The sequence below is a fragment of the Citrus clementina genome, unplaced genomic scaffold, assembly GCF_000493195.1.
Source record: "Citrus clementina cultivar Clemenules unplaced genomic scaffold, Citrus_clementina_v1.0 scaffold_3, whole genome shotgun sequence".
NCBI lineage: Eukaryota > Viridiplantae > Streptophyta > Magnoliopsida > Sapindales > Rutaceae > Citrus > Citrus x clementina.
Genome location: NW_006262339.1, coordinates 35,573,307 through 35,598,977, shown reverse-complemented (window position 1 = coordinate 35,598,977; position 25,671 = coordinate 35,573,307). Strand labels below are relative to the sequence as shown.

Here is a 25,671-nt window from a genome sequence, read left to right as displayed (position 1 = left end):
TTTTACTGTACGGATACAATAAGCAGCTAATTAAAAAAGTTGCTTGGTGTTTAGTAAGCTGCGTTGTCTCAGTTGCTGTAAATTTTAAAAGTAATGTACGTGTGTTTGCTTAATTTTATTATAAATATATTGTTTTATTATATAATAACCAAAACATACGTAAGTTTAAATTATCTTTTATTTTTTTATTATATTTAATGATGTTTAGACATAACTTTTTAAAAAAAAACGTAAAATGACATAAACTAAAAAAATAAATAAATTTATTATATACGTAATCTAGATAAAAAAAGTAATATACATTACATTAATATTAAACATGATGTAATAAACACGGAAAAAATATAAATAGATTGAATATTAAAAATCAAGTTTATGAAATTAATTTTAAAAGTTATGGTTAATTCATGTGAAATTGTTCAAAGTTCAAAAAAATTTACATAATTATATGCAATTTTTTTTTAATTTTATAATAGGAAATACAAGTAAAATATAAAAAAAATATAAACTTACTAGATTAAAACTTTGATACTAGAGAGAATATACACTAGTTGTAGCTGTAATTTGATTGTGATAGTAATATGATATCTAACGGCTTAATATTATGGTGTATGAAAAAATAAGATATAATTATTTTTTAAAAATATTAAGATTATAATAAAAATTAATGTATAATAAATTATTTAATAAAATGTTTATGAAAAATAATTCTCTACAAAAAAAATAGCAGTTTTTATAAAATTTACCAAATACAAATTTTATCATAAATTATAAAATAAACATTTTATTCAATTTCAATTTCCACATCAAACGGGGCTAAATTTAAATTTGTATCCTATTTTCAACTTCGGGACGTGGATCCGGCTGGAGCACTGTTTGCGTCACTGAAACTGCAACAACAGATTTCATCCTCAGCAAAAACGAATAAAATTTAAATCACAGTTTTGAGTTTTCCACCCAGAAAATTAAAATTCGCGAGAAAATGATGGTCCGGTACAAGATGTACAATTCATTTGGTTTCAAAAGTTTGGCGGCGATGCTGTTGCTTTTGATTCTCTCCAGTTCGACTTCGTACAGAGCTTCAGCTGAGACAACTATGCACACTAACAATTGGGCTGTCTTGGTTTGCACTTCTCGCTTCTGGTAACTAAATCACCTTCATTTTTATTTTATTTCATTTTATTTTATTTTCAGTTTTTATATTTTTTCCCGATTTTGATTTAATTTTTGGAAGAATTCAAGCTTTCCCGTTTCATTATAAATTATACCCCATTTCTAACAATGTTGATGATGAACAATACCCATGGTCCAATTTCTCTTTCTTGTGTTGTAATTTCTGAGTTTCAGCTAATATTACTGCATTATTGTTGATGAGCTTGATTCTTCAAGCTTCTATTGCTTGGATTCATAAACTTCTATTGCCACGTCAAATGGCATTGTTTTGATGGACTAAAAACCGATTCCATGTCCTTGCCAATGGAATTAATCACTAAATTGGTTTGTTCAGGTTCAATTATCGACATATGGCTAATACATTATCCTTGTATAGGTAAGCGATTAGTTTGTTGTTTTCGCATCGTCTTGTGAAGTAATTTGCTTTTCTCTTCCCTCCTCTTTTCATTTGTAGACTGTGCACTTTAACTTGATTTTTCAGAACAGTTAAGCGGCTAGGAATACCCGATGAGAGGATAATACTTATGCTGGCAGATGACATGGCTTGTAATGCTAGAAACAAGTATCCTGCACAAGTTTTCAATAACGAGAACCACAAACTTAATTTGTATGGAGATAATGTCGAAGTTGGTACTGTGTTCTCCAGACACTCTGCTTAGGTCTTTAGGTTTTGAAAGGGGGTGCCGTCTCCTTATAAGTCTTTCAATGAACACCTTATGGAGACAGTCAATCAAGAATTTAAATTTAATGGTGTATAATTACTGAACATGCCTTGCTTCTGGGAAATTAAAGTTTAGCAGATCCTCATTTTACTAAACTTCAATCACTCAGGTAGACTATCATGGTTATGAAGTGACAGTTGAAAACTTTTTAAGAGTTTTGACCGGGCGTCACGAGGCTGCTGTTCCTAGATCAAAGCGTCTTTTAAGTGATGAAGGAAGCCATATTCTTCTATACATGACGGGTCATGGGGGAGATGAATTTTTAAAATTTCAGGACTCAGAAGAGCTCCAAAGTCATGATCTAGCAGATGCAGTGAAGCAAATGAAAGAAAAGCACAGGTGAGATTGTATTCTGCTTTCATGCCTATTGCCTTTAACAGTAACATTCAACCATAAGAATGAAAGTAAAAGGGTTTATAGACCTGTAGTTCTGCCATTTTGGATGGTGCATAGATGAAACATATTTATTTCTCAATGTAAAATGCCGATATGAAATGCTAATCATTTATGGTAGATTTGGTGGCCGTTTACATTTATACATTTACGATCCTGCTTAATAATGAGCTTGTGTGTCTTATCAGAAAATTAGATTCAAGGAGTTGCTGATAATGGTGGACACTTGCCAAGCTGCCACACTCTTCTCTCAGGTTAGTATGGCGGGTCTAAATGGGTTGTACTTTTCACAAATATTAGACTAGTTACTTCTAGTGATTATTAGACTTTACTTTTCTGCAGTATTATTTTTAAACTAGAGAAACATGCACATGGTAGTGTGAAGAAAAATCTTTAACTATGTTGCTCGGTTCGAATGGTTAAATTACGAACCACTTCATAGCTGCTCTTTTATTGGTGACTACTCGTAATTAGTTAAGAATCAAATGTCTTTATACTCAAGCAGTTATCTGTTTCATTGGTGGGCCAACACACCTGCTCTGCCGCATGAGATCTCCAAAAGTTTGTTCATGAAAGCTATGTTTTCAATTGTTGTGCATCTCGGCTTTTGTGAGATGCCTCTTTGTTTACATATCTGGTCACTATCATCTAAGTTTTGAGTTTAGTAACAAGCTTCTGAATCAAATTTGGATCCATTGACGTGACTTTCTGAGTCTTTTAACTTAGCATACATTTAAAAATTTGATTTACCTAACCAGTGATTTTGATGCTGAAGGAAACGCCTTTTTTAAATTGTGCAGCTTCATTCTCCCGGTGTTTTAGCTATTGGAAGTAGCATGAAAGGGGAGAACTCATATTCTCATCACTTGGACTCTGATGTAAGTGCTAAGAAGATAGAATTTTCTTGTTTACCAATCCTTTAAACATATAGGACCTAGTATACCCTGCTTTTGAAGTTTCAATCTTTTATTTTGCTTCTACAATTGCAGTTCTTACATATGAACATCTCTTATTAACTTCAGGTTGGAGTATCTGTCGTGGATCGTTTCACATTTTATACCCTTGCTTTTTTTGAAAAGCTGAATATGTATGACAATGCGTCATTGAGCAGGTACACGAAAGTAGGACTTTGTGCTTGTTATAAGAGTAGTATCTTAGAGTCTCTGACACATAAGCTTGTATACCAATATAAGTTTTATAACCCACCAGCAAGGCTTCTTATGGGATTGTGGTGTTGAGGCTTTGAAGCCGCGACTTCTGTGAAATGGGAGCTCTAGCTATCTAGTGAAACTAAATTAGTGTTTGGTAATCAAAGCTTTGAAGTTTGTTAAAGGTAAGTTAGTGAGGGTAATAATTTTTCATAGAACAACTATGGGTAGAATTAGCTTAGCTTCCAAAATGAAGCTGAAAGTGTTTTACTAAACACTTTGGTAGCTTTGCTTTGGAAGCACAGCCACAATACAGCAGTACCGAATGGAGCCTAAGACCCTGAGCTGGCCTGGGATTTTGCCCATCCCTGTCTATGGCACATCTGTGAATTTCCATATTTCTTCAAGGTTAGCTTCAGCATTATCTGTTTTCATGGTTGTTTTGCAGTCTTTTCACTTCTTACAATCCAACTCTGTTGATGTCAACTACATATTACCGAACAGATCTATACCAAAGAAAATTGGAGGAGGTATGGAAGTTCTGGGCTTTTCTCCGATCCTTGTAGTATTTCTATTCTACATTTCCATTCTAACTGGTTCGCTCTGATCTTTTTTTTTTTTTTATTCTTTACGGTTGTTTAGGTGAAGTTTGTGCTCATTTTTCACATGCACAAGCTGCGTACATCTTATGCTTATTTTTTAATTATACATAGATGTTGTTTTGTTAAACCTCTTCAGCTTAGTGGTTGCTTGGCTGAACGATGTGAAGGGGCCTTTGGTCTATGTTAAACTTAATTATGGATAACTGAGGATGGTTTACCACTGTCATAATAAATATTACTAATTTCGAAGCAAACTATGATCACTTTTTGAGGTGAATCACCTCTATGCTTTACATTTGTTGATTAGTATTGAAGCTGATGCTACCTTTTTATTCAAAATTTTTGTTGGGGTTGAAATAACTTCTGAGTTTTGACTAAGAATTTGCCCTTGTTTCTCTCTTTCTCTGTATAGGTATCTGTGACAAACTTCTTTGGCTCAGTCATGGAAACAATACATACTGACTCTGCCTACAGAACCACTCATTCAAGGAAAACCTCTGAAACAAAAATGCCTTTGCAAGAATCAGTCAAGCATGATGAGAGAAGACAATTGATAAATTCAAATGTCCAGGATCAAACCAGTGACACAAAAATTGAGGTGACTTTGCATGTTCCCTTTAAAAGCCAATGATTTACCTTTGTCATGTACATTTGTATTAACAAGAGGAACACAATTGCAGGATAAACAGTGCCCTTTTACACGTAGGTGGAATGCTTTTCAGGACAAGTTGGAAAAAATTGAACGTATTGATTCCTTGGTGAACTATGGCTTCATAATAATGTTTCCTTTATTGTTAATAATAATGTTTCCTTTATTGTTGATTTCCACATGGTTGTTACCAACTTTTGTTTCATAATTATAATTTTTTTCCACAACAGTTGTAGCTTAAATAAAAGTTACGGCACTTCAATCTCAAACGCACCCTAATTACGTGCGACACATAATTTTATGACACCATATGAATGATTTCATATGTTTAAAACCGTAGGCTAAACAAATAACATTGTGGATAGTAGAGCTGGCAAAATTTGACACGACCCGATTACCGGACACGAACACGACATAAATAAATGGGTATGGGTCATCAAATTTAACACGATTATTAAATGGGTCGGGTCTGGGTCAACACGATTTTTTTCCGTGTCGGGTTAGGGTTAAAATTCTTGACCCATTTACCCGATCAATGACCCGATTATATTTTCTATTTTAAAATAATTTACATATTCTTATAATTAAAACTCAAATATTAGAGATGATTTTTTTTTATTCTTTAAAAGGGTGAATATAAATACAGTGTTTTATTTATAAAATTTTACATACATTTAGAGTTTCAATAGTGTAAATGTGTAAAAATTGATAGATATGTATATTTTATAATATTGATATATAATATTTTTTATATATATATATATATATATATATATATATATATATATATATATAATTAAAACCTCAATAGTGTAAATGTGTAATATATTGGTAGATATGTATATTTTATAATATCGATAAATTATGTATGTATGTATGTATATATGTATGTACATACGTATGTATGATAGTGTGTAAATATTTGATGTAACTTTTGTTCAATATATAGATATTAAACGGGTTATTGGATAACCCGATTATTTTTCGTGTCGGGTTTGGGTCTCAATATTTTGACACGATTATTAAATGGGTCGAGTTTGGGTCGACCTAAATTTGACACGACACGAAACTGACACGACACGAACACGACCCGATGACCCGTTTTGTCAGCTCTAGTGGATAGTATCATTTAGCATAACGCATGTAATGCGTTGAAGAGTCAAAACCAGACAACGAAAATGAACCCATCTTTTAAATATTTTAATTGTCGTTTTCTTTTTATTGAGTTTAATGGGTAGGGTCGGGTTACTTACAAATGATTCGATGAACAATTTCGCTAATTATATAGTGAGCACAATTACAAAGGAGACACAATTTTATCATACTTTATGAATACTACTTAAACAGTGAATAAACCAAATAACATTTTCAACTGGGTCACTCAGCAGATCATGTGTGCAACGTGCTAAAGAACCTTATTTTTATTATTTTTGTTGATTGCTTTCTCTTTAAGTCACATGTTAGTTTAGTGGGTTGGGTTGGGTTTAAAACTTTAGGCTAGAATAGAGTAGGTCCATTGTGCAGAGTTTCGTTTGGGGTTAATTAAAATTAAATTAACAATTAAGGGGTGCAATGAAATTAACCCTTCTAATTTTCTGTGATTTTTCCTCTTTTCTTTTCTTTTTGATTTTTCATTGTCTGAACAGAATCAGTGATACCATCAGCAACAAGAAGAGCACAAGAAGAAGATTAGAGAGCAGATGATGATGCGATACAAAGAAGTAACACTAATGTATGCATAATGCAGATCCACTTGATGATAATCACCATATCTGCTGAAATCTTCAACCCCCACTTAATCTTTTTGCCGGAAAAAGAAGCCAAAAAGGAAGCTTTCAGGAAGTACTTAGATTCTAGTGGCGTTCTTGATGCTCTCACCAAAGGTTTCCATTCCTCTCTTTCATCTTCTCTTTTTTCGTTTTCTTTTTTTATTTTTATTTTTATTTCAACTGAATTTTAATTTCTGTTTCATTTTGTTGTTGTTGTTGCTTCCGGTTCTTGTTGCATTGTATGAGCAAAATGACAAGCCTTCTTTTGCTCTTGAGTAAGTTCATGTAATTCTTTTCTTCTTTCAAATGGGATCATTTAATTGGCTGAAAAATTGGGTTTTTCTATTTTGTTTATTTATTTTGGTGGGCAGGTTTGTTCAATAGAAATTAGGAGCTCCTAGTGTCTCTGAATATGAGAAGCTGCAAGCTGAAATGTAAGATTTGCAATTGAAATATAATGAGCTTTTGGCTGCACATCAAGAAAATTGCAAAGAGGTGATTTTTAATTTTTGGATATGTTGATATGAAGAGAACTTCATCTATTAAATCGAATGTGTGGTATTTTTCGGTTCACTGCTGTTGGGGGAATGAAACTAAATACTCATTTGCTGCATTGTATAGTGCCATTTGATTAAAGATCAAAAGAAAGTTAAATAAAACATGAGCTTCAAATAGTTATTTTTTTCATTTTAGCTTTTCCTCTGTACTGATTTGCATAATATAGACATATGAGACCGAGATCTGAGTCTAATTTTTTGGGAATAGGTTGAGCTTTCTAATAGATTGCTTAAATGTAGTTTGAGCTCATTTCATCGCTGCTGCTTATCAAGCTTTAGCTGTTTTAAGCACATCATCTTTCCTGTAAAAGAAGTGCTATTGTCCTAGTGTGGGCTGTTTATTCATTTTTCCTATTTGATTGTGATTTTGAAGATCGTTTCCTCCTCGATCACCTTATGATTCTTAGCTATTTGTTAGTAACATTTGTAGTTTTAGTTGTTGGCTTCCTGCCTAACAAAAAAACATTGATCTATGTTTCCTACATATATGTTGATCAGTGACAAAAGAATAGATTTAGCAGATTCTTCTGGTTTCAGTAATCTTGCACGAAAAATATAATGACATACTCTAGTCATTGTTGGAAAACTTCCAACTGGTAGAGGAAATCCATAACAGAGTCGGCATCTTTGGAGCTCCAAAACTGTTTTTCCTTTTTAATGTAATTCGCCAAATTACTTTGGTCATCCTTTTTTTTTTTTCCTTCCTTTCTCCATTTTAGATGTATTGTATCAATTATCCTTTGGCATGGCCTGGGACAGCAAAAAATGGTTGTATTCAAACACTTCATTATAATAAATTCATGTTGGATAACGTCCGAAGTCAATGCTCAGAGGTCTGCCTCAACTTGATGTGAGAATAAACACGGTGTGTGCAAGGTGTCAATACGGCAAGGCTCACCAACTCCCATATAAGGAGTCAAAGTTCAGAGCAAAAAAACTATTACAGTTGGTACATTATGACGTGTTTGGGCATGTCAAGCAATCTTCTATTAGCGGCATGCGATACATGATCACATTTATCGATGACTTCTCCATATATGTTTGGGTCCTCTTTATAAAAAAAAAATCTGATACTTTTTTAAAGTTTAAGGAATTTAAAAACATAGTCAAAGGAGAAGTAAGAAAGAAGCTTTACTAATTATCAATAGATAGTGGATGAGAGTATACATCACATGAGTTCTCCTAGTATCTTTAAGACTATAAGATATGCCATTAGTTCACTTGTGCCAATATACCACAATAGAATAGAGTAGCAGAATGAAAAAAAGCAGCATCTAAGGGAGATCTATCAGAATATGATACATGCGAAAAATGTGCCAAGAAGTTTTTGGGCCAAAGCTATAAAGACGATAGCTCATGTGATCAACAGGCTTCCTTAACCAAAACTAGGGTTCACATCACCTTACGAGAAGCTGTGGAATGTAAAGCCTCTACCTTTGTGTGCTATGTCTTAGTACCAAGCCACTTACGAAGCAAATTTGACAAGAAGGCGATTATTGTATCTTTGTCGAGTATGAATGTCGGAGGAAAGAATGGAGGTGTTGTGATCCTACTAGTGGACGGTGCTACACAAAACGAAATGTGGTGTTTGACGAAGCATCTTCATGATAGTCTTTAGAAAAAGAAGAGCTATTAGATTCAAAAGAAATTGGAGACCAAATAAAGGAACGAATTATTGAAATTCACTCGAGCGAAGAAGAATTTGAAGATTCTGATGATCGAAGGGATGATGATATTGAGCATAATAAGGCGCAAAGTCCTTGAAAGACAAGTGTTCACTAGAGCTCTATTGTAGACGAAGAACCAAATAAAGTAGAACCAAGAACTTCTAAATTTCAACTTAAAAGATCCAAAAGAATGAGAAAGGTAAATCTCAGGTACATTAATGTAGTAGTTGCAGAAGAAGAAAAAAGTAAAAGAACCCGAGACATTTGAATAAGTAGCAGAGAATTCTCATTGGATGAAGGCGATAAAGGAAGAAATCACCTTATTGAAGCATAATCAAACTTGGGATTTGGTTCCGAAACTAAAGGATATAAAATATCTTGCAAATGGGTGTACAAGATTAAAAATTGCCCAGATGGTTCAGTTGAAAGACACAAAGTTCGGTTGGTAGCTCGAGGATTCTCACAACAATACGGGCTAGACTATGATAAAACATTTAGTTTGATGATAAAGCTCACAACATCAAGACTTCTACATGTACTCGCAGCCAGCAAAGAAAGGAAATTATGACGGATAGATGTAAAAAATGTCTTCCTACACAGAATTGGATCGAGAGATCTACATGAACTAACTAAGAGGTTTTGAGAATCAAGCTCATCCGAAGTATGTATGCAAGCTAAGAAAGGCATTATACGGTTGTACAAAGGGCATAGTATGGTAAGATTGTTGAATTTCTAACTTAGAGTGGCAGTAGCACATGTAGACTCTAGCTTATTCGTCAAAGCTAGTGAAGGAAAGTTAACAACTATACCGGGGTACAGGGATGATTTGATTATTTATGGTGACGATGGAGAAGAGATTCGGTGAGGAAAAGGAGAACTAATTAGCTCATTTCTAGATGAAAGAACTTGGTTAGCTTAAGCACTTTTCTAGTATGGAGGTTGATCGAATAGAAGAGGGGATATTCTTTTGCCAACAGAAATATGCCAAAAACTTGTTGAAGAAGTTTTGAATGTTAGAATGCAAGCCAATCTCAACTATAATGGAAGTCAATGCAAAATTTTGCACACATGAAGGCAAAGATTTACAAGATGAAACAATGTATCGACAATTTGTAAAAAGTTTAATCTACTTAACGTTGACTCGATCAGACATTTCATATGCAATAGGTGCAATAAGCTTATACATGCAAAATCCAAAGAAGCTTTATTTGGAAATGGTTTGACAAATACTAAAATATGTGAAAAATACAATCAACTTTGGTATATTGTAAAAGAAAGTGAAAGTTACAAGAAGTGAAAGTTACAAGCTGACTTGCTATTATGATGTTGACTACGCCGGAGATCATGATACAAGAAGATCAACTACTGAATATGTTTTTAGAATTGGGTCTGGAACAGTTTCTTAGTGTAGTAAAAGACAACCAACTATATCATTATCACCACATAAGTGGAGTATAGAGTAGTAGTGATGACAGCTCAAGAAAGCACTTGGCTGACGCAGTTGATGAAGAAGCTACACCAACCAGTAGATTACGCAGTATCATTGTATTATGATAACCAATCGACTATAAGCTTAATGGAGAACTAAGCATGTGGAGGTGCACTATCAGTTCATCAGGGAAAAGGTCTTGTAAGATAAAGTTGAAATGTTATACATCAAGATGGATGATCAAGTTACGGATTTATTTACAAAAACTCTTAGTATCGAAAAGTTTCAAGAGTTCTAGCAACAGCTAAATATGGATCAAAGGATGAAAGTTGGTGTTGGGTCATGATCTAATCCAATTATACTTAGCCAAGCCCAGTTTCAAAGTTTAATCCATGGAAGTTTCAAGAATTGTGTAGAAAATGAGAGATGACTCTAATTTAAAAAAATATCTAATAAAAGTAAAAATATCTAAATCTAGAATGTTCTTGAATATTTGGTGATATTTGTAAAATGAGGTTATTAAATTTTTGCAATTTGATATTTGTGCGGTTTATATTAATTTTAAGTTACTACAAATATCCTTAAAGCTCTTTGTTGTAGGCATCAAGTAAAGAGTGAAGAATTAGTAGAGAGAAATTTAATCATCAAAATTTACCTCCAAGTCTACATATTGAATGCAGAGCGGTTGCTGATTCAAGTCTGGTTCAGCTAACTCTCTAAGAGTTCTTTCTACATGTGCAGGTCTATCCATCACTTGTTCTTCTGAATCGCTAGATAATTCAACTAAATCAGGCACTGTATCTGTTTCAGAAAGCAAAGGCGACGAGGATCATTGCTTAGCTCACTGTGTCTGCTGTCTCAGCTGGCGAGCTGTCTTCTCAATTTCAGGATCAAACGAAAGTGTACCTGTACGAGAAGAACGAACCATACACCAAGTAAAACGTAAAAAGGATTAAATAAATGACACCAATCCCCGGCAACGGCGCCAAAATTTGGTGGTTGTCGAAGCCAACAAAAATAAATTCCTACTCTAAATAAATTGTGTATAGTGATTGAGCAGGGTCGTGTCCACAGAGATCGGTAATTATTTAAATCCTTTTGAAACGTAAAACGTAAAATGGGGGAATTGTTGACAATAATAAAAATCAAATTAAAATAACAAGAATGCAAATTAAAGTTGTAATTCAAATTAGAGAAAGCTCTGGTTGAAGGAATTAACTCAGCTTGATTCGACTACTGATCATTGATTCAAATATAGATTATTATTACTCATGAATAGACCGGTTATAGCTACTGAGACCCTCTAATAGCCAATCTCTCCTTAACTAGTCGATAACCAAGGTACGACTGTTGGTTATTTCCCTAATCAATAGACAACCCTAGATACGATCATAGGATTTAATCAATTGACAACCTGAAAAACCAGAGAGACCCAAATCCTAATCAACACATATGATGATTCATTTAAATTAGATTGTTTATTCTCACAACACAACTCTCTGCTATGTTATTTGTCACAAACATTAAATTCTTCATACGATGAATCCTTTAATTGACAATAGATTAAGTTGATAATTAAATAGTGGCCAATTACCTAATTAACAAACATAATCATGAAAATAATTCAGAGAATAAACAAATACCCAAAAAGCAATAAAACAATTAAAGCACAAGAAAGATCTCACAGTAGTAATGAATCAAAGCTTCATTAACCTTCAATCAGAAAAATAAGTTTAGTTTTTCATAGAGAGGAGAGAAAAGATTAAATCTAGGGTTTCTTTCTTTTTCTCCAATCCAAAAAAATCCCCCTTTTTCACAATAGATTCCTCCCTTAAATACTCTCTCTCTCTTCTCTTTTAGAATTCTATTTAAAATAAAATACTAATATCTGAAATATTAAATTCGTAATTACAAAAATAACCAAAAATACAAAACACGTTAAACTAAAAACTGCAGGTCCGCAGTTGACAGCACGCGCCCACGCCTTATCAACAAAGTTCTTCTGACGCTCATAATTTCTCTAAGAGAACAATCCTCCTTAAACATCATCTTTTAGCTCAATTTTATCATCAATCAATAGAATTGCACCTACAAAAGTAAAACACAAGTAAAATATTATTATTAAGTGCAAAACATCGATATTAAGGGAAGTAAACAATGCAAAACTAGTGCATAAATTGCACTCTAACATGACTCTAATTTAAAAAAATATCTAATAAAAGTAAAAATATCTAAATCTAGAATGTTCTTGAATATTTGGTGATATTTGTAAAATGAGGTTATTAAATTTTTGCAATTTGATATTTGTGCGATTTATATTAATTTTAAGTTACTACAAATATCCTTAAAGCTCTTTGTTGTAGGCATCAAGTAAAGAGTGAAGAATTAGTAGAGAGAAAGACGAGTGACCCGTGAGTGTTGTAGCGTTTTTCTTGTAAACTATCACTAAAGTCCTTCAATTTAACAAATTCTTCTATTACCCAAATAATTTTAATATTGAGCAATTTAGTCCTCTTCTATTTCCAACATACAATGTAGTAATAATACACAAGTCATAGGTCTTATGAATATAAAACGAAGCACCTGCTAATTAATTCCACTAATACATCTTTGATGGGTCATTGGTAAAATCCCTTAGTGATATTAATATATAGGATAAGGCTATTAGAACCCATTAAAATACTCTTTCAACACATTCTCTCAATAAACCTCTCTTACATATGAAATTTTTACTTTAATTATAAACCCACCTCATTGCGAATATACCTTTACTAAATTGCTTTCAAATGTTTTATCCCTAGAAATACAGAATCACCTGTTGGGAAAGTACGTTAAGGCTATGAAAGTATATTTGAATCATACCCAACAATAAATTAAAATATCAATGGCTTAGCCATCTCGCATGATTTGTTTTCTTTATGATTGATTATATGACTTTTATTTTTAATTTATTGTCTAATCCTTGTCAAGATTCATAACATGTAATGAATTCAATCGAACACATTTTCTAATTAGTTTAATGGAACTCATTGCATGATTGCATCATAAATGCAAGAAAAGCCAAAAAAAATTCAGATTTTATTTTCTCTTTGCTCCTTAATTGAGTCTAAAAATAATTATATCTCTAGTTGAGAAACATATTTGAGTTGAAAGGGGATTGAATCCAAGACGTAGAAGTTTGCTAACCAACAATGTCACACATTAAAAGAAAATATAGCTATAAAAGTGTACTCGGAAGAGTATAGGTGAAAAGAAAATGAAACAAAATTAAAACATTTCTCTCTGCTACTCTTTTTGTAGAAAAATCAATTTAAGTTAATTGGATTCATAGATAGATGTCGGAGAGGATAGGCTAATTTCATTAAGATATAATAGTAATTTAACTCATGGACATTTCGTAATTATTTTTTTTATGGAAAAGTGGGTGTATAATGTACTATGGTGGGTTTAAATAGCCCAACCCTAATTTATATTCATTAAAGTAAAAAACAATAATCAAATTCGTACTTAGAACTGAATAGAATTTGCATATAATACATGGGTTGTAATATGATATCCCTTTTACATGTTGGTCAAATTTATTTTTAATCTATAAATTCTTATCAAAACACAAGCAAACAAAAACTCTTAAGCAAGATAGTTCTGGCGGTACATCAAAAAGCATTTCATGTGGGGATTTTCCATATAGTACATCACTTGGCAATAGGGATAGTAGGAAAACCCAACCCAAGCCGAGCCTACGTGTCCTGGGTTGAACTTGGCATATTTGAGAAATGGGTTTCAAAGGTAATATATGTTTCAGTTCAGTTATACAAAGGTCCTAATATATATAAAATACAATCAATCTCACTTAAAAGTTTATTTATGCAATTTATGATATTCATTTAAATGTACATATTTAGTTGTGTTGTTTATTAGAGTTACACCATATATAAATCTTATAATTGTAAGTTATTTATACAATTTGTGTTAGATAATCTATTAGATATCATATCTTACATGCTCATTGGTAATAAATTTTGAAACATTATTTTCAAAAAATTATGATATTCATTTAAATGTACATATTTAGTTGTGTTGTTTATTAGAATTAGACCATATATAAATCTTATAATTGCAAGTTATTTAAAAAATATGTTTTAAAAGTGATATTTAAATAAAAATATTATTCAAGTACAATTGTTTCAAATTATAAGGGTGGTTGTAATAATTTTACAAAAATGACCACACTTTCTTAACCGTTTAAAATAATTATTAATTAAGATATCTTTTACTTTAACACAAATATTGCATTAGAGTAATTAAATCTAATGGTATACATTTATTACATTGTTAATGCTGTTAAAAGTTTACAGCATTATAGCGACCCATATATATTTGAAAGCAGCAGTGCACCGTCAACATAAGATAATGCCCGGTGTACATAAATATGCATAATCGTAGTATATAGGCTTAACCTTCACCAAGACATTCCAGTCCAGCGTTCAATAAGGATCCACGAGGAACCATAGAATCCTGAGCAGTTCAGATCTAATTAGAGATGCGCTCAAGCTCGCTCAAAACTTCAGACATGGTTGGCCTGAGAGTAGGTGACTGATCCACGCATCTCATTGCCAAATCCAAGATTATTTTGGCTTGCTTCATCACTACATGCTCATTTGGCATTTGCTTGTCGACCAATTCAGAAAGCCTTCCCTTTGAATGCAACACAATGGCCTGCACAGTGTACATTATTTATTTATTTATTAATTAATCCATATATCCCATGCCATGCGACATCGTTAGCAAATTAAATTAAGACCTTATTTTATGTATATAGAGGAGATATTTTCAATCTGGGAATCCTGGAATTTTTGAAGTGAAGGATTCTGTAAACCATGAAAAGGGTATTGTGTAGAGCTTTATAAAATTTGAGATTCCCGAACTGAAAGCTGACTCTAGTTGTTGTCTTCTTACCGTATCCAAAAGAAATTCAGTCTCCTGGTTTGCTTCATACTTGGCATTTGTCTGCCCGCTAATTATTTCAAGAAGAACAATTCCAAAACTGAAAACATCAACTTTTTCTGTTATTGCTTTCCGCATTGCATACTCTGGTGCCATGTAAACTCTGCATGCAACCATAATTAATTAATTAATGATATTGCTTGTGCAAGATGGCAGGCATTTTGTGCTTGCTCAATTTAATTTGCTACTTACACTGTCCCTTTTTCTTGGATAAACTTGTATGGATTTTCTTCGTCATAAAGCTTTGCCAATCCCAAGTCAGACACCTTAGCGTTCAGATTCCCATCAAGCAGAATATTGCTAGGCTTAATATTTCTGTGAACGATTTTACGACTCGGATTATCTTCGTGTAGATACTTTAGACCCTTTGCTATTCCATGGCAGATACGGACTCTGGCTGGCCAATCAAGTCGCGTGGAAGAATTGGCATCTGCAAAGATTTAACTATTAATTTTTTTTTAAAAGTAATTTTAACCTGTTACATAAGCTAATACTTAATTTTCCAATCGGGAATTGAGTGAAAACAATTTTTAAAAAAATAGTGAAAAAGTTAGCTTACAAAAATGTAAATTCATCCCCAACTTTAATAAAGTTCAGGATTCCCCGATTAGAAGATGGCACTAAGCTGAAAAATTGATAGAAATAAAATGATGATGAAAATATATATAAATTGGTTTACCAAACAAGGCTCGTTCAAGCGATCCTTTTTCCATGTATTCGTAGATGAGCAAGTTGAGGTCTTTTTTAGAGTAGCCATCCAAAAATTCGACAATATTTTCATGTTTCAGTGTTGTAAGGGCATAAACTTCAGTTCCTATTTGATCAATCACTTGCTTTGATTGAGAAGAAAGCATCTTCACAGCTACAGTCTGATCGGGCAATTCAGCCTGTAATGCATGCTTGCACCACGCAAGCAGATTAATATACCATATTTCTAACAAGGAAAATCAATTTATATACATAAATGTATACATACATATAGAGTACTAATCTAGTTCAGGATCCTAAACTTTGTTAAAGTCTGAAAAACCCATTAAGCTATACAATTTCATAGTATTATGTTCCAATCAATGATCTTGAATTTGTTAAAATCCAAGAAAACTATTAAGCGATATAATTTAATAGTGGCATTATACTATTAAATCATATATTTTAATAACTTTACTTGACTTTAATAAAAGTAGGATCTTGGTGAGTATATATATATATAGAGAGAGAGAGAGAGAATTTTTTCAAATAAGAAATTCTTTACTTTGTTAAAGTAATGGATAAATTAAAAGACAAGAAAAACACACACTCTAATGTAGTGCATTTGATTGTTGTCTATATTTTTTGTCTTTTAGATGATCTCTTGTTTTAAAAAGCTAAGGGTCCCTTATTATATATAAGTAGCAACCTAGTTTAGGATCTCAAACTTTCTTGAAGTCTGAGACAAATTGACAACATTGTGAACATATTTTTATAACATTGTAAAAATATGTTCACACCATTGTTAACTTATCCTGAATTTTAATCCCATATTAGAAAATCTTTCACACGGACGCGCACGCACACACACGGACACACAAAACACACACACACACACGCACATAGAGAGAGATACGGCAATTAATGTTTAACCTTGTATACTGTCCCAAAACGCCCCGAGCCAATTACATTCCTGGGGCTGAAATTTCGAGTAGCGACTTTCACTTGTTTGAGGGTGTAAGACTTCCCTCGTAGGTTGACCGTTGTCACTGTGTATTTCATGAAGAAATGAGAAAGGAAACAGATCAATTATACGTATACTTTTTCTTGATATCTTTTATAAGCCTTATACTATAGCATATATAGCATAAAGTGGGCTTCTAATGTGGGATTATGTACTCAATTAAAATATGAGACAAATTTTCAAAATGTTGCAAACAGACTTTAAAAATCCGTCCTGCACTCTACTAAACTTACAATATTGTAAAAATTCATCTCGCATTTATTATAGTGCCAAATCCCTCACCTGATAATTTCTTACATAGCATATTATATATATACAACTAAGCTTAAAATATGGTATTAACGTTGGAGATAGATTTATGATATCGTAAATCAGTTTAGAACATCGTAAAAATCGATTTACGAAATCAGAAATCCATCCTGGGATTTAACTTCGAATTGAAATTTTTTCCAATATATATAAATAATCTCCCGTACGTACCACGCAATTCTCTGTCTCCTATCCATCCTAATCTCCACATGAGAGCCAAGAAAAGAATCAACGCCAGCACAGCCCCAAGTACAATTGCTACTATCCCTATTTTAGATAGTCGTGATCGGCTGACTCCGAAATCTGAAAATTAAACAGTGATTGATAGCATGCAACAAAAGGCATATTGGGAGATGATAATTAACAAAATTGAAGAGCTATCACTTATGCAATGATTGCAACTTTGCACCGTACTTGGAGTTACAGAAATAGCTGATATGAGAGGTCCATGAAAATAAGGTGGGTTTAATAAAGATCCTTTGCCAGCCCAGAATAACTCGATTTCCAGTAGATGGTCGTGTACAGAAGCCGTGAAATTTTGAATCGTTACATTATTTGAATGCCTGGCCACTTCTTTTATGTTGAAATCCTTTCGCATTAGCTCGCTCTGCATGTATGGAAATTAAAATTAATTAAAGGAGGCTAGGGAGGGATAAATTGCTAATTAAATTTATTAAAAAAATTTGTGGCTAGCGTACCTACCTGTATATATATATCAAATACACGTTTTGCTGAACTGCTGTAATCATCATTTTTTGCAAAAACAATCTCAGAGAACAAAAGACTGACAGTGTAATTGCCGTTTCGCAAGCAAAAACCATAGTATTTGAGAGAATTGGGGCAAAGGCGAGCTTCGTCATATAAAGATGCATCAATCACTGCAGCTCCACACGTTACTTTCTGTATAAATGCACGTGAATCAACCATTGAATCCGCATAGAAATGTCCGTTACAGCTATATCCCCAGTTGTATTCCGGTTCGTTAACATAAAAATTTGATGTCGATTTATCTGCCTCATACCAAAATCCTTCCCTGTGATGTTTATCGCCACCAGCATTTATATGCAAATTATCATTGTCTGCAATATATGTACACATTGATTAATTTAAACATGTATATGAAACCAAGGTCTAGCTCCGGTGGCAAAGGACAGCCTTCCTGGAGCTCATGTCTCAATCTGTGCATGAGTTAATAATAATAAAAAATATAAATAATTTAAACTCCTGCACTTTATTAAAATAAACTTAATAGTTTTTCCGACCATTAGACTATTAAACTACAGTTTTTCAGGAATTTAATAAATCCTTATATACATACACTGAGATTTCTTCTGGCCATCGGGGCAATACTTCCTCACAATCTCTTCCGGAAATGTCCTATATAAATAATTACAATAATAAGTTCAATTACTTTTGTAAGGGCGTTAATTCACGTAATAATTAATTGCTTGCTGATCGATAGATAAATCGCCTATAATATAATTATTAGATAAATGAATATGAACATACCGATTCTTAGGTTCACTGGTTACAGCACAGCAATATTGTTAGTAGTGTGCGTGCAGATATCACATGTTCATTGAAAGTCAAAATCAAAATCAGAAAACGAGATAGACAGAAACTGTTGGAATTGAAATTTGCAGCACGAAAATGAGTAAGAACGTAGGAGAATATTATATAATAGGGTGTAGTATAATTTTCTTACAGATTTATCCGAGAACTGTTGTTGGGAAGATTCCTACAAGATAAAAATTTAAAATTATTATGAAATTCATTTATATATATAAAATTATGCATGTGGATAAGCAATCATGCAACTGCAAAGAAACAAATTAATAAAGAAAGGAACCAATTAATTAATTAAAGCTATTTTCTTACTTGTGTGTCTCTGGTTCTGGAAATATGAATTCATTGTATGCAAGATCCCTGCAAGATGACAATTCAGACAAGTAGTGTTGGCATTAATTATTAATTTGTATTTGCATGCAAAATGGCATAGGAATTCCTAAACACAACGACAGGCTAGAGTTTGTGCATGACTTTGGACATTCATATATTTAACTAGATGCATGCAAAAGGCTGGCAGGCTAGAGTTTGTTCATGACTTGGGACGATAATATCTTTAACTAAATATATGCAGCTAGCATTTGAATAAGAAGCTTCAAAACATTTGCACATTACACTATTCTAAATTGAAATTTTTTACATAAATTTTCATTTGCCTAACCCGCGTCTTTGATTTAAAATGTGTTTAATTTGATGGGGAAAGGAAATAATGTTTACACTAGAACAAGTTTGAAAACATTTTATCACATTTATGTATAGTTAGAAAGCATACCCCTTTTTTTTAACATTGCTGTAAATCCAGTCTGGCAATGTTCCATTGAGCATATTTCCTGTAAGATACCTGGAAAGTAAAAATAGTAACAGAAAAAACAAATTATTTGGATTCTTTTTTATTACACTATTACTGTCAGTCAAAAGGAAAAGATATAAAATCAATGGGATTCAATAAGGTTATCACTTACAGCTCAGATAAAAACAGTTTCTTCAAAGTATTTGGAATTCCACCAGTTAAGTTGTTGAAGCTCAGGTCACTACAGTGCAAATTAATAATAATCAATCATTAGAGAAAAAAAAATGATCATTTACAGCAAGGATTAGGATTTATTTTATTTAAAAATTTTCTCATTAAATATCAAGACACTGTTTTCTTAACGGGCGCTAAAAAGCGGTGCCGCTTTTTAACCAAACTGCTCCTTCTTTCTCTAGTTTTTTTTATCAGAAACTTTAAACTTTGGTATAAACTTGAGCAAAGAAGAAATACCGACAATAAATTCTGTAAAGAAGAATTATATCACGGAAATGGACTAGAATTGAAAGCATAATCATAGTACTTATAAATAAAACTTAAAAAAAAAACAAAAAATTCAGTAAAAAAATATGGAAATTATTTGATGAAAGATCAACCAAAATAAAAAATATAAGTCCTTGTTTCCGGGATTGATAAGCAAGAGGAAACGATCACAAGTGGATTAACAACTCTCCCCAACCCATGAGCATAGTGAAGGTCGGCGATTGAATAAATTTTAGACAATATTTGAAAAAAAAAAAGCAATATCAATTGAAGACAATCTTTTTTGTTGTCTGCAAAGTAATATAACTGCAATTTATTTTATATATAAAGCTTAGGAAATATTAGATTAGATGGCCAAAAAAAAAAAATCAGTAATATTTTATTAATTTTCTTTTAGAAATGACTATTTTCCAAGACAGATGTGTATTTCCAAAAGTATTCTTGAAAATAACCCTTTTTTAATATATCTTAGAAATTGAGGTAATATATGCAAAAATCAAATATATACACTAGTTTAGTAATTTACTTTACGAGATTCTGACAAGGTTAATAGATGTTGCGGAGACAAGTTTAAATGACCTCTGGCCTCATATTACTAAACTAATAAGAAAATAAACGAAAATAAACTTACAGGTAGCCTAACTGATTCCAATTGGCAATGTATGGTGGGATTGAACCAGTAATGCTACAATTTCTCAATGTCCTGTAGAATTATTATGATTAATTTAATTTCTAAAAAAGATTTAATTAATTAATTATAAGGAATAGTATACAATTAATAAATTTAAAATGCAGATCAGGTATTAATTAATTAACAAAAACAGATAAATATATAATTAACGCATAAAATAATTATACGTGCATGGAATTGGAATACACCGCTTACAGGCTTGATATACTACTCAAATTAGCTGACTTCGGGAAAGAAAAGCCCATCGTTTGTAGGTCAGAGACATACCTGGAATAAACAACGAAGCCAAGTTAGAAATTAAGTTAATTGCGCAATTAAAAAAGAAAATTTCCCATCCGGGAGTCATGGACTTTACAATGTCTATGACAAAACATTGTAAACCATGAAAAAGATAGATTTTAATATTGTAAGCAAAGTTCCACATTGAAAGCTATACATATATAGTTATTATCTAATGAGTTTTTTGTACTTTATTAAAGTACAAGAATGTTAATAGTCTTTATTACACCATATAGTATGATGTCACTGAAAATTTTCTATATATGTGTGTGTGTCTGAAAATTTTCTGTGTGTGTGAGTGTGTGCGGGCGCTCTCATTTTTTATTTTTTTATTACGGACACACTTTTAAGCCGTGCGGTTTAATAACACTAAAAACTAATTCTATTAAATCGCACTGCTTAAAATCATGTTTGCAGTAAAAAAACAAATGAGGGCGCCCGCAGTAGAGAAGAATTATATACACATACACACATAAATACATATATAGAGCAGAGTTTGGATTATTATTAATTGTTCTTACAAAATTCGAAGGCTTGACATATTAAAAATTTCTGGTGGCAGCTCCCCTTCGAAGTTATTTCCCATCAAATTTCTGTGAGATTAAAGGAAACAAAAGTAATATTATTGATAATTAGCTCGCGCGTGTGGGAGAATTCATTGTTTTTGTATGTTTTCGAGCATCATGCAAATTGGTTTACTTTTATATGATGCAATATATATATTGCAATAAGAAATTTATATACTGCGACTATTCTGGGTCAAATTTATTTTGATACAACCTACATTTCTACCTTTAATTACAGAGGAATATCCATTCTACGAGAAATTTTAAAATACATCTGTTGTATCATGTCAGCCATACAAGAAGTAAATAATGTCATGACATGTGTGCATTTATTTTGTAAGTGGTGGTTGTATTAAACTCAATTACACATGTCATGCATGCATCAATTGGTTGTAATACAACAGATGTATTCTTGAATTTTTCCCATTCTACCCAGCCCATATTCCTACCTTTACTTAGCATGGTTTGCCAAAGGAGTATATGTCAGAGTTTGGTTAACAGTTTTATGTAGCAAATTATTAAACTCCAACAAAAGCAGATTGTTTACACAGAGAGTACCCAAGTTTCCGTTTACACATAAAATGATAAAATGAATAGGCTTACAGAAAATAGAGGTTGTCCCATTTTGCAATGAATCTGGGGATCGGACCAGACAAATAATTCCCAGCTATTTCCCTGCATTGACAAATAAAATTTCCACTACTGATATTTGCAGACTTCAAACAATAAGCAAGAAAAATCTAGACCAAATTAATTACAATCCTTAAAAATAACAACAACAATAACAATTAGAAAATGAACAAACATGACACTTACAAAATCGTCAGATTCTTTAGATTCTCATAATCTTTTGGCAAATCCCCCCTTAAATTGTTGGATGTCAACCACCTGCAACCACATGAAAATTATTTTTAGGTTATGTTTAAGATTGAGGTGTTGTAAATTTTAATGTGGTATTGGTATGTACGTAGATGAATGATTGACATATAATAATTGCATACCAGCCAAATATGCGTGTGTGCGCGCGCGCAAGTGTGCACGTATAAATGAATTTTCAAGTACAAGCATATATGTAGTACATAATTAGTTACAAGCGTATATATACACGACGAGATCAACATCCTAATTAACCATTTTATAAATTCCATAAATAAATACTTCCACAAGCACTTACAATTCTTCAAGATTGCTTAATTTTCCAAGTTCTGGTGGGAGTGTACCTCTGAGTCCATTCTCCGGCACAGATCTAGATATTAGAAAATATATATGAAATTAAAAATTGTATTGTATTTTCAAAGAAATAAGCTAATTATTGATTTAAGTAGCTGGCTTTATAATTTTAAAAGTAGAGTGAGATTTCATACAAAACCCCGAGCTGAGAAAGTTCTCCCAGTTCACGAGGAATTTCCCCCGATAGCTGATTGCTCCATAGTTCCCTAAAATGCCCAGAAGTACATAGTAAGATAAATGCAAATGCAATTTTTGGAGTAACTAATTAATTGAATATTTCAATATTTTACTTCCGAATTTTTCGTTGGAAGAACTGTCGGATTTTGCGGAGCAAATGTAATTATTTCTATGTTGCTCTTCTTTTTTCATATTGGTCATATGTTTTGTTTTCTTAATTTTTTAAGGATAAGATTCATTGCGTATCCTCATTTAAGTGTCATTTTTTTTCCCTTAGTAGTAAAATTTTTCTTGTACCCTTTAGATTTGCCTAAAAAAAAAAAATTGCATTGCATGTGAAGATTCTTACAATGTTTGAAGAGATGACAAGCGCCCCAACGATGGTGGTATCTTCCCCGTGAGTAAGTTCTGGCCCAGATCGCTACGGCAGGAAATCATAGACGTATGATGGTACTTCATAGTAAGAAAAATGAAGGGAACCAAAAATCTTCTATCTATTGAGATTTCATATCTCTTTGTGTGTGTGTGTGTGTGTGTGTGAACAAGCATGCATAATGTACAAAATCATATAGCAATGACAAAACATCCTAAAATTTGAATCTTAAAAATTTGAAATGTCGACTAAAATTCCTTGGGATGGCATGACACTTCACCGATTTGGATCCTCTTCAAATTCAATGCCGTCTGTTATTGGCAGTTGGCCCCCAAGGGCCTGGCCAACTGGTTAAGTGACACATGTCAATAGAGCTTTAAAAATTCAGGATAGTGAAGGAGAGAATCTCAATCTGACACTTCACTTAGAGACAAAATATGACGGAATAATTTTAACTAATAAAAGACTTACAGCATTTCTAGGTTCCTCAAATTCCCCAAGCTTGTTGGTATGGTCCCAGTTAATTGATTTTTTGATAAATCTCTACTCATCACACAAATCCAGTATATCAGAAGAAAAGGAAAAAGAAAAAGAAAAAAGGAGCTATAATTGAATTACTTGCGGCAAGTGAGGACTTACAGAGTGATAAGCTGAAATAAATACCCAATCTGGTAAGGAATGGAACCATGAATTGTGTTGTCGGATAGATCGCTGTTGAGTTTTGACATGTATAAAACCATATCAAATATGTATGCATGTATTAATTAAGGCAAGAGCCAAGCTTACGACGATATATATATATAGTTGTTTAATTTATTAAATTTAGTTATAAAAGCTTATGCAAAATGATTGATCATTGAATTAATTAATTAATTAATTGTACATACAGTATCTGCAGGTATGTCATAGCAGCCACACGTTCTGGGATTTTTCCAGTTAAGCCTACACTCTCCATGATTCTGGATACAAAAAGATTAACATGCAGTTAATAATGGAAATTAGCCTTGCTTTTGTTATGACTGTCAAGGCAAGTAATTAGATTAGAGTTGGAACATATACATGCCGGAGATGTGCGGGGTCCCTTTATCGACGAGGCAAGTGATGGTAATATTGGAACTAAGCTTTGGCGTCTCACGGCAATATGAACTCAATTTAGGTAGTTGTGCCCTCCACTGCAAACTGGACATCATTTCCGTCAGACCGGCCACTGCCAATAATATTTCCGACAAGAAATGTTGTTAAACTGATCATGAGCAAATGGATCTATGCCAGCTATATAGTTACAAGACAAAAACATTCGTTCAACTCTTAATTAATTTATAAAAGTTGCATGCATTATCGAATTTGCTATCCAATTATAATTTCGTTTGTTTTAACTTTTAGCAATTCTCAATACAGAGAATTTATGCGCACCTGATAATTAGTGATCATATATATATATATATATAGTCATTATTTAGCACGGATATGACACCGTATGGTATTATAGTTAATTGTAAAAAATGATAAAAACACGTTAATACTATGTGGTGTTATCCCGAGTCTGCATTTAAAAAATTGAAGACATTTGCATATATATATATATATATATCCTGATCTGGTAAATGATAAAGTCTGGAAAAGCTATTATGCCATGCAATTTAATAGCATTATGCAATAATACTATTAAACCACACGGCTTCAAAACTTTTACAAACATTACACTATTAAACCTCACAGTTTAATAGCTTTCACAAACTTTAAAAAAGTCTAAGATTCTAGATTGGAACATTTTTAATTAATATATATATATATATTATGTACTTATATGTATATAATAATGGAAACCGCATGCTAGAGAACCAAAAACCCTTTAAAATTATGAAATTTACTCGAGATATAAAGAATTATTAGCATATATTACCTTCATGACCAGGTAGATCACCTACTTTAGTATCATTTTCAGCAGCACTCTGAAATTTGAACTCGGAGCCAAGTTGACAAAGAAGAAACAAAATTAGTAAGAACACAGTCTTAGAAATTAGAACCACGCGATGCCCAGCAGAACGTTCATCCATTTTATTTTATTTATTTTTAACTTTTAATTCCTAGCTGGCTGTTCTAAACTTTCAGTTCGCTCACTCACTCACTAGCCAGCTCCTGTCTGGCTGCGCTAATTTGATAATTTCTATCGCCGATATTTTTATATAGGAGAAGAGATGCCAGTCTTGATTAAATAACACGCCACCTGTGCTTTGTATATGGAGGGTACAAGAGTAATTATCGAATTCAGAAAAGGAAAAAGGAAAAAAAAAGAAGAAAACAAGGTGAAAAACATTGTGATGGATTAAATAAAGTCGAATCTATTTGGGTAATTGAAAAGTAT

General features: G+C 32.5%; 2 protein-coding genes across 3 annotated transcripts; one reads left to right on the top strand and one right to left on the bottom strand.

The window, feature by feature from the left end:
* The first annotated feature begins 811 nt into the window (after nt 1–811).
* LOC18046948 (putative GPI-anchor transamidase) lies at nt 812–4,919 on the top strand. Its single transcript, XM_024189270.1, has 10 exons — nt 812–1,143; nt 1,508–1,549; nt 1,655–1,799; nt 2,005–2,234; nt 2,485–2,542; nt 3,089–3,166; nt 3,311–3,399; nt 3,885–3,966; nt 4,451–4,636; nt 4,719–4,919. Exons 1-10 carry the CDS (start codon nt 983–985, stop codon nt 4,893–4,895), a joined length of 1,248 nt encoding a protein of 415 aa, XP_024045038.1. The 5' UTR covers nt 812–982; the 3' UTR covers nt 4,896–4,919.
* A 9,562-nt stretch (nt 4,920–14,481) lies between these two features.
* Nucleotides 14,482–25,442, bottom strand: LOC18046946 (probable LRR receptor-like serine/threonine-protein kinase At1g53420). Of its 2 annotated transcripts, XM_024188920.1 has the most exons (27): nt 25,210–25,442; nt 24,366–24,513; nt 24,194–24,265; nt 23,946–24,017; nt 23,778–23,849; nt 23,283–23,354; nt 22,891–22,962; nt 22,701–22,772; nt 22,343–22,414; nt 22,130–22,201; nt 21,482–21,553; nt 20,877–20,948; nt 20,622–20,693; nt 19,662–19,730; nt 19,472–19,540; nt 19,012–19,059; nt 18,839–18,871; nt 18,643–18,657; nt 18,452–18,510; nt 17,836–18,212; nt 17,548–17,740; nt 17,305–17,436; nt 16,734–16,849; nt 15,793–16,000; nt 15,306–15,543; nt 15,066–15,216; nt 14,482–14,825 (listed from the first exon to the last, which is right to left on the bottom strand). In XM_024188920.1, exons 1-27 carry the CDS (start codon nt 25,361–25,363, stop codon nt 14,640–14,642), a joined length of 2,988 nt encoding a protein of 995 aa, XP_024044688.1. In that variant the 5' UTR covers nt 25,364–25,442; the 3' UTR covers nt 14,482–14,639. The 2 variants fall into 2 exon arrangements, with proteins under 2 accessions (XP_024044688.1, XP_006442738.2); XM_006442675.2 differs by lacking the exon at nt 21,482–21,553.
* Nucleotides 25,443–25,671: the final 229 nt, after the last annotated feature.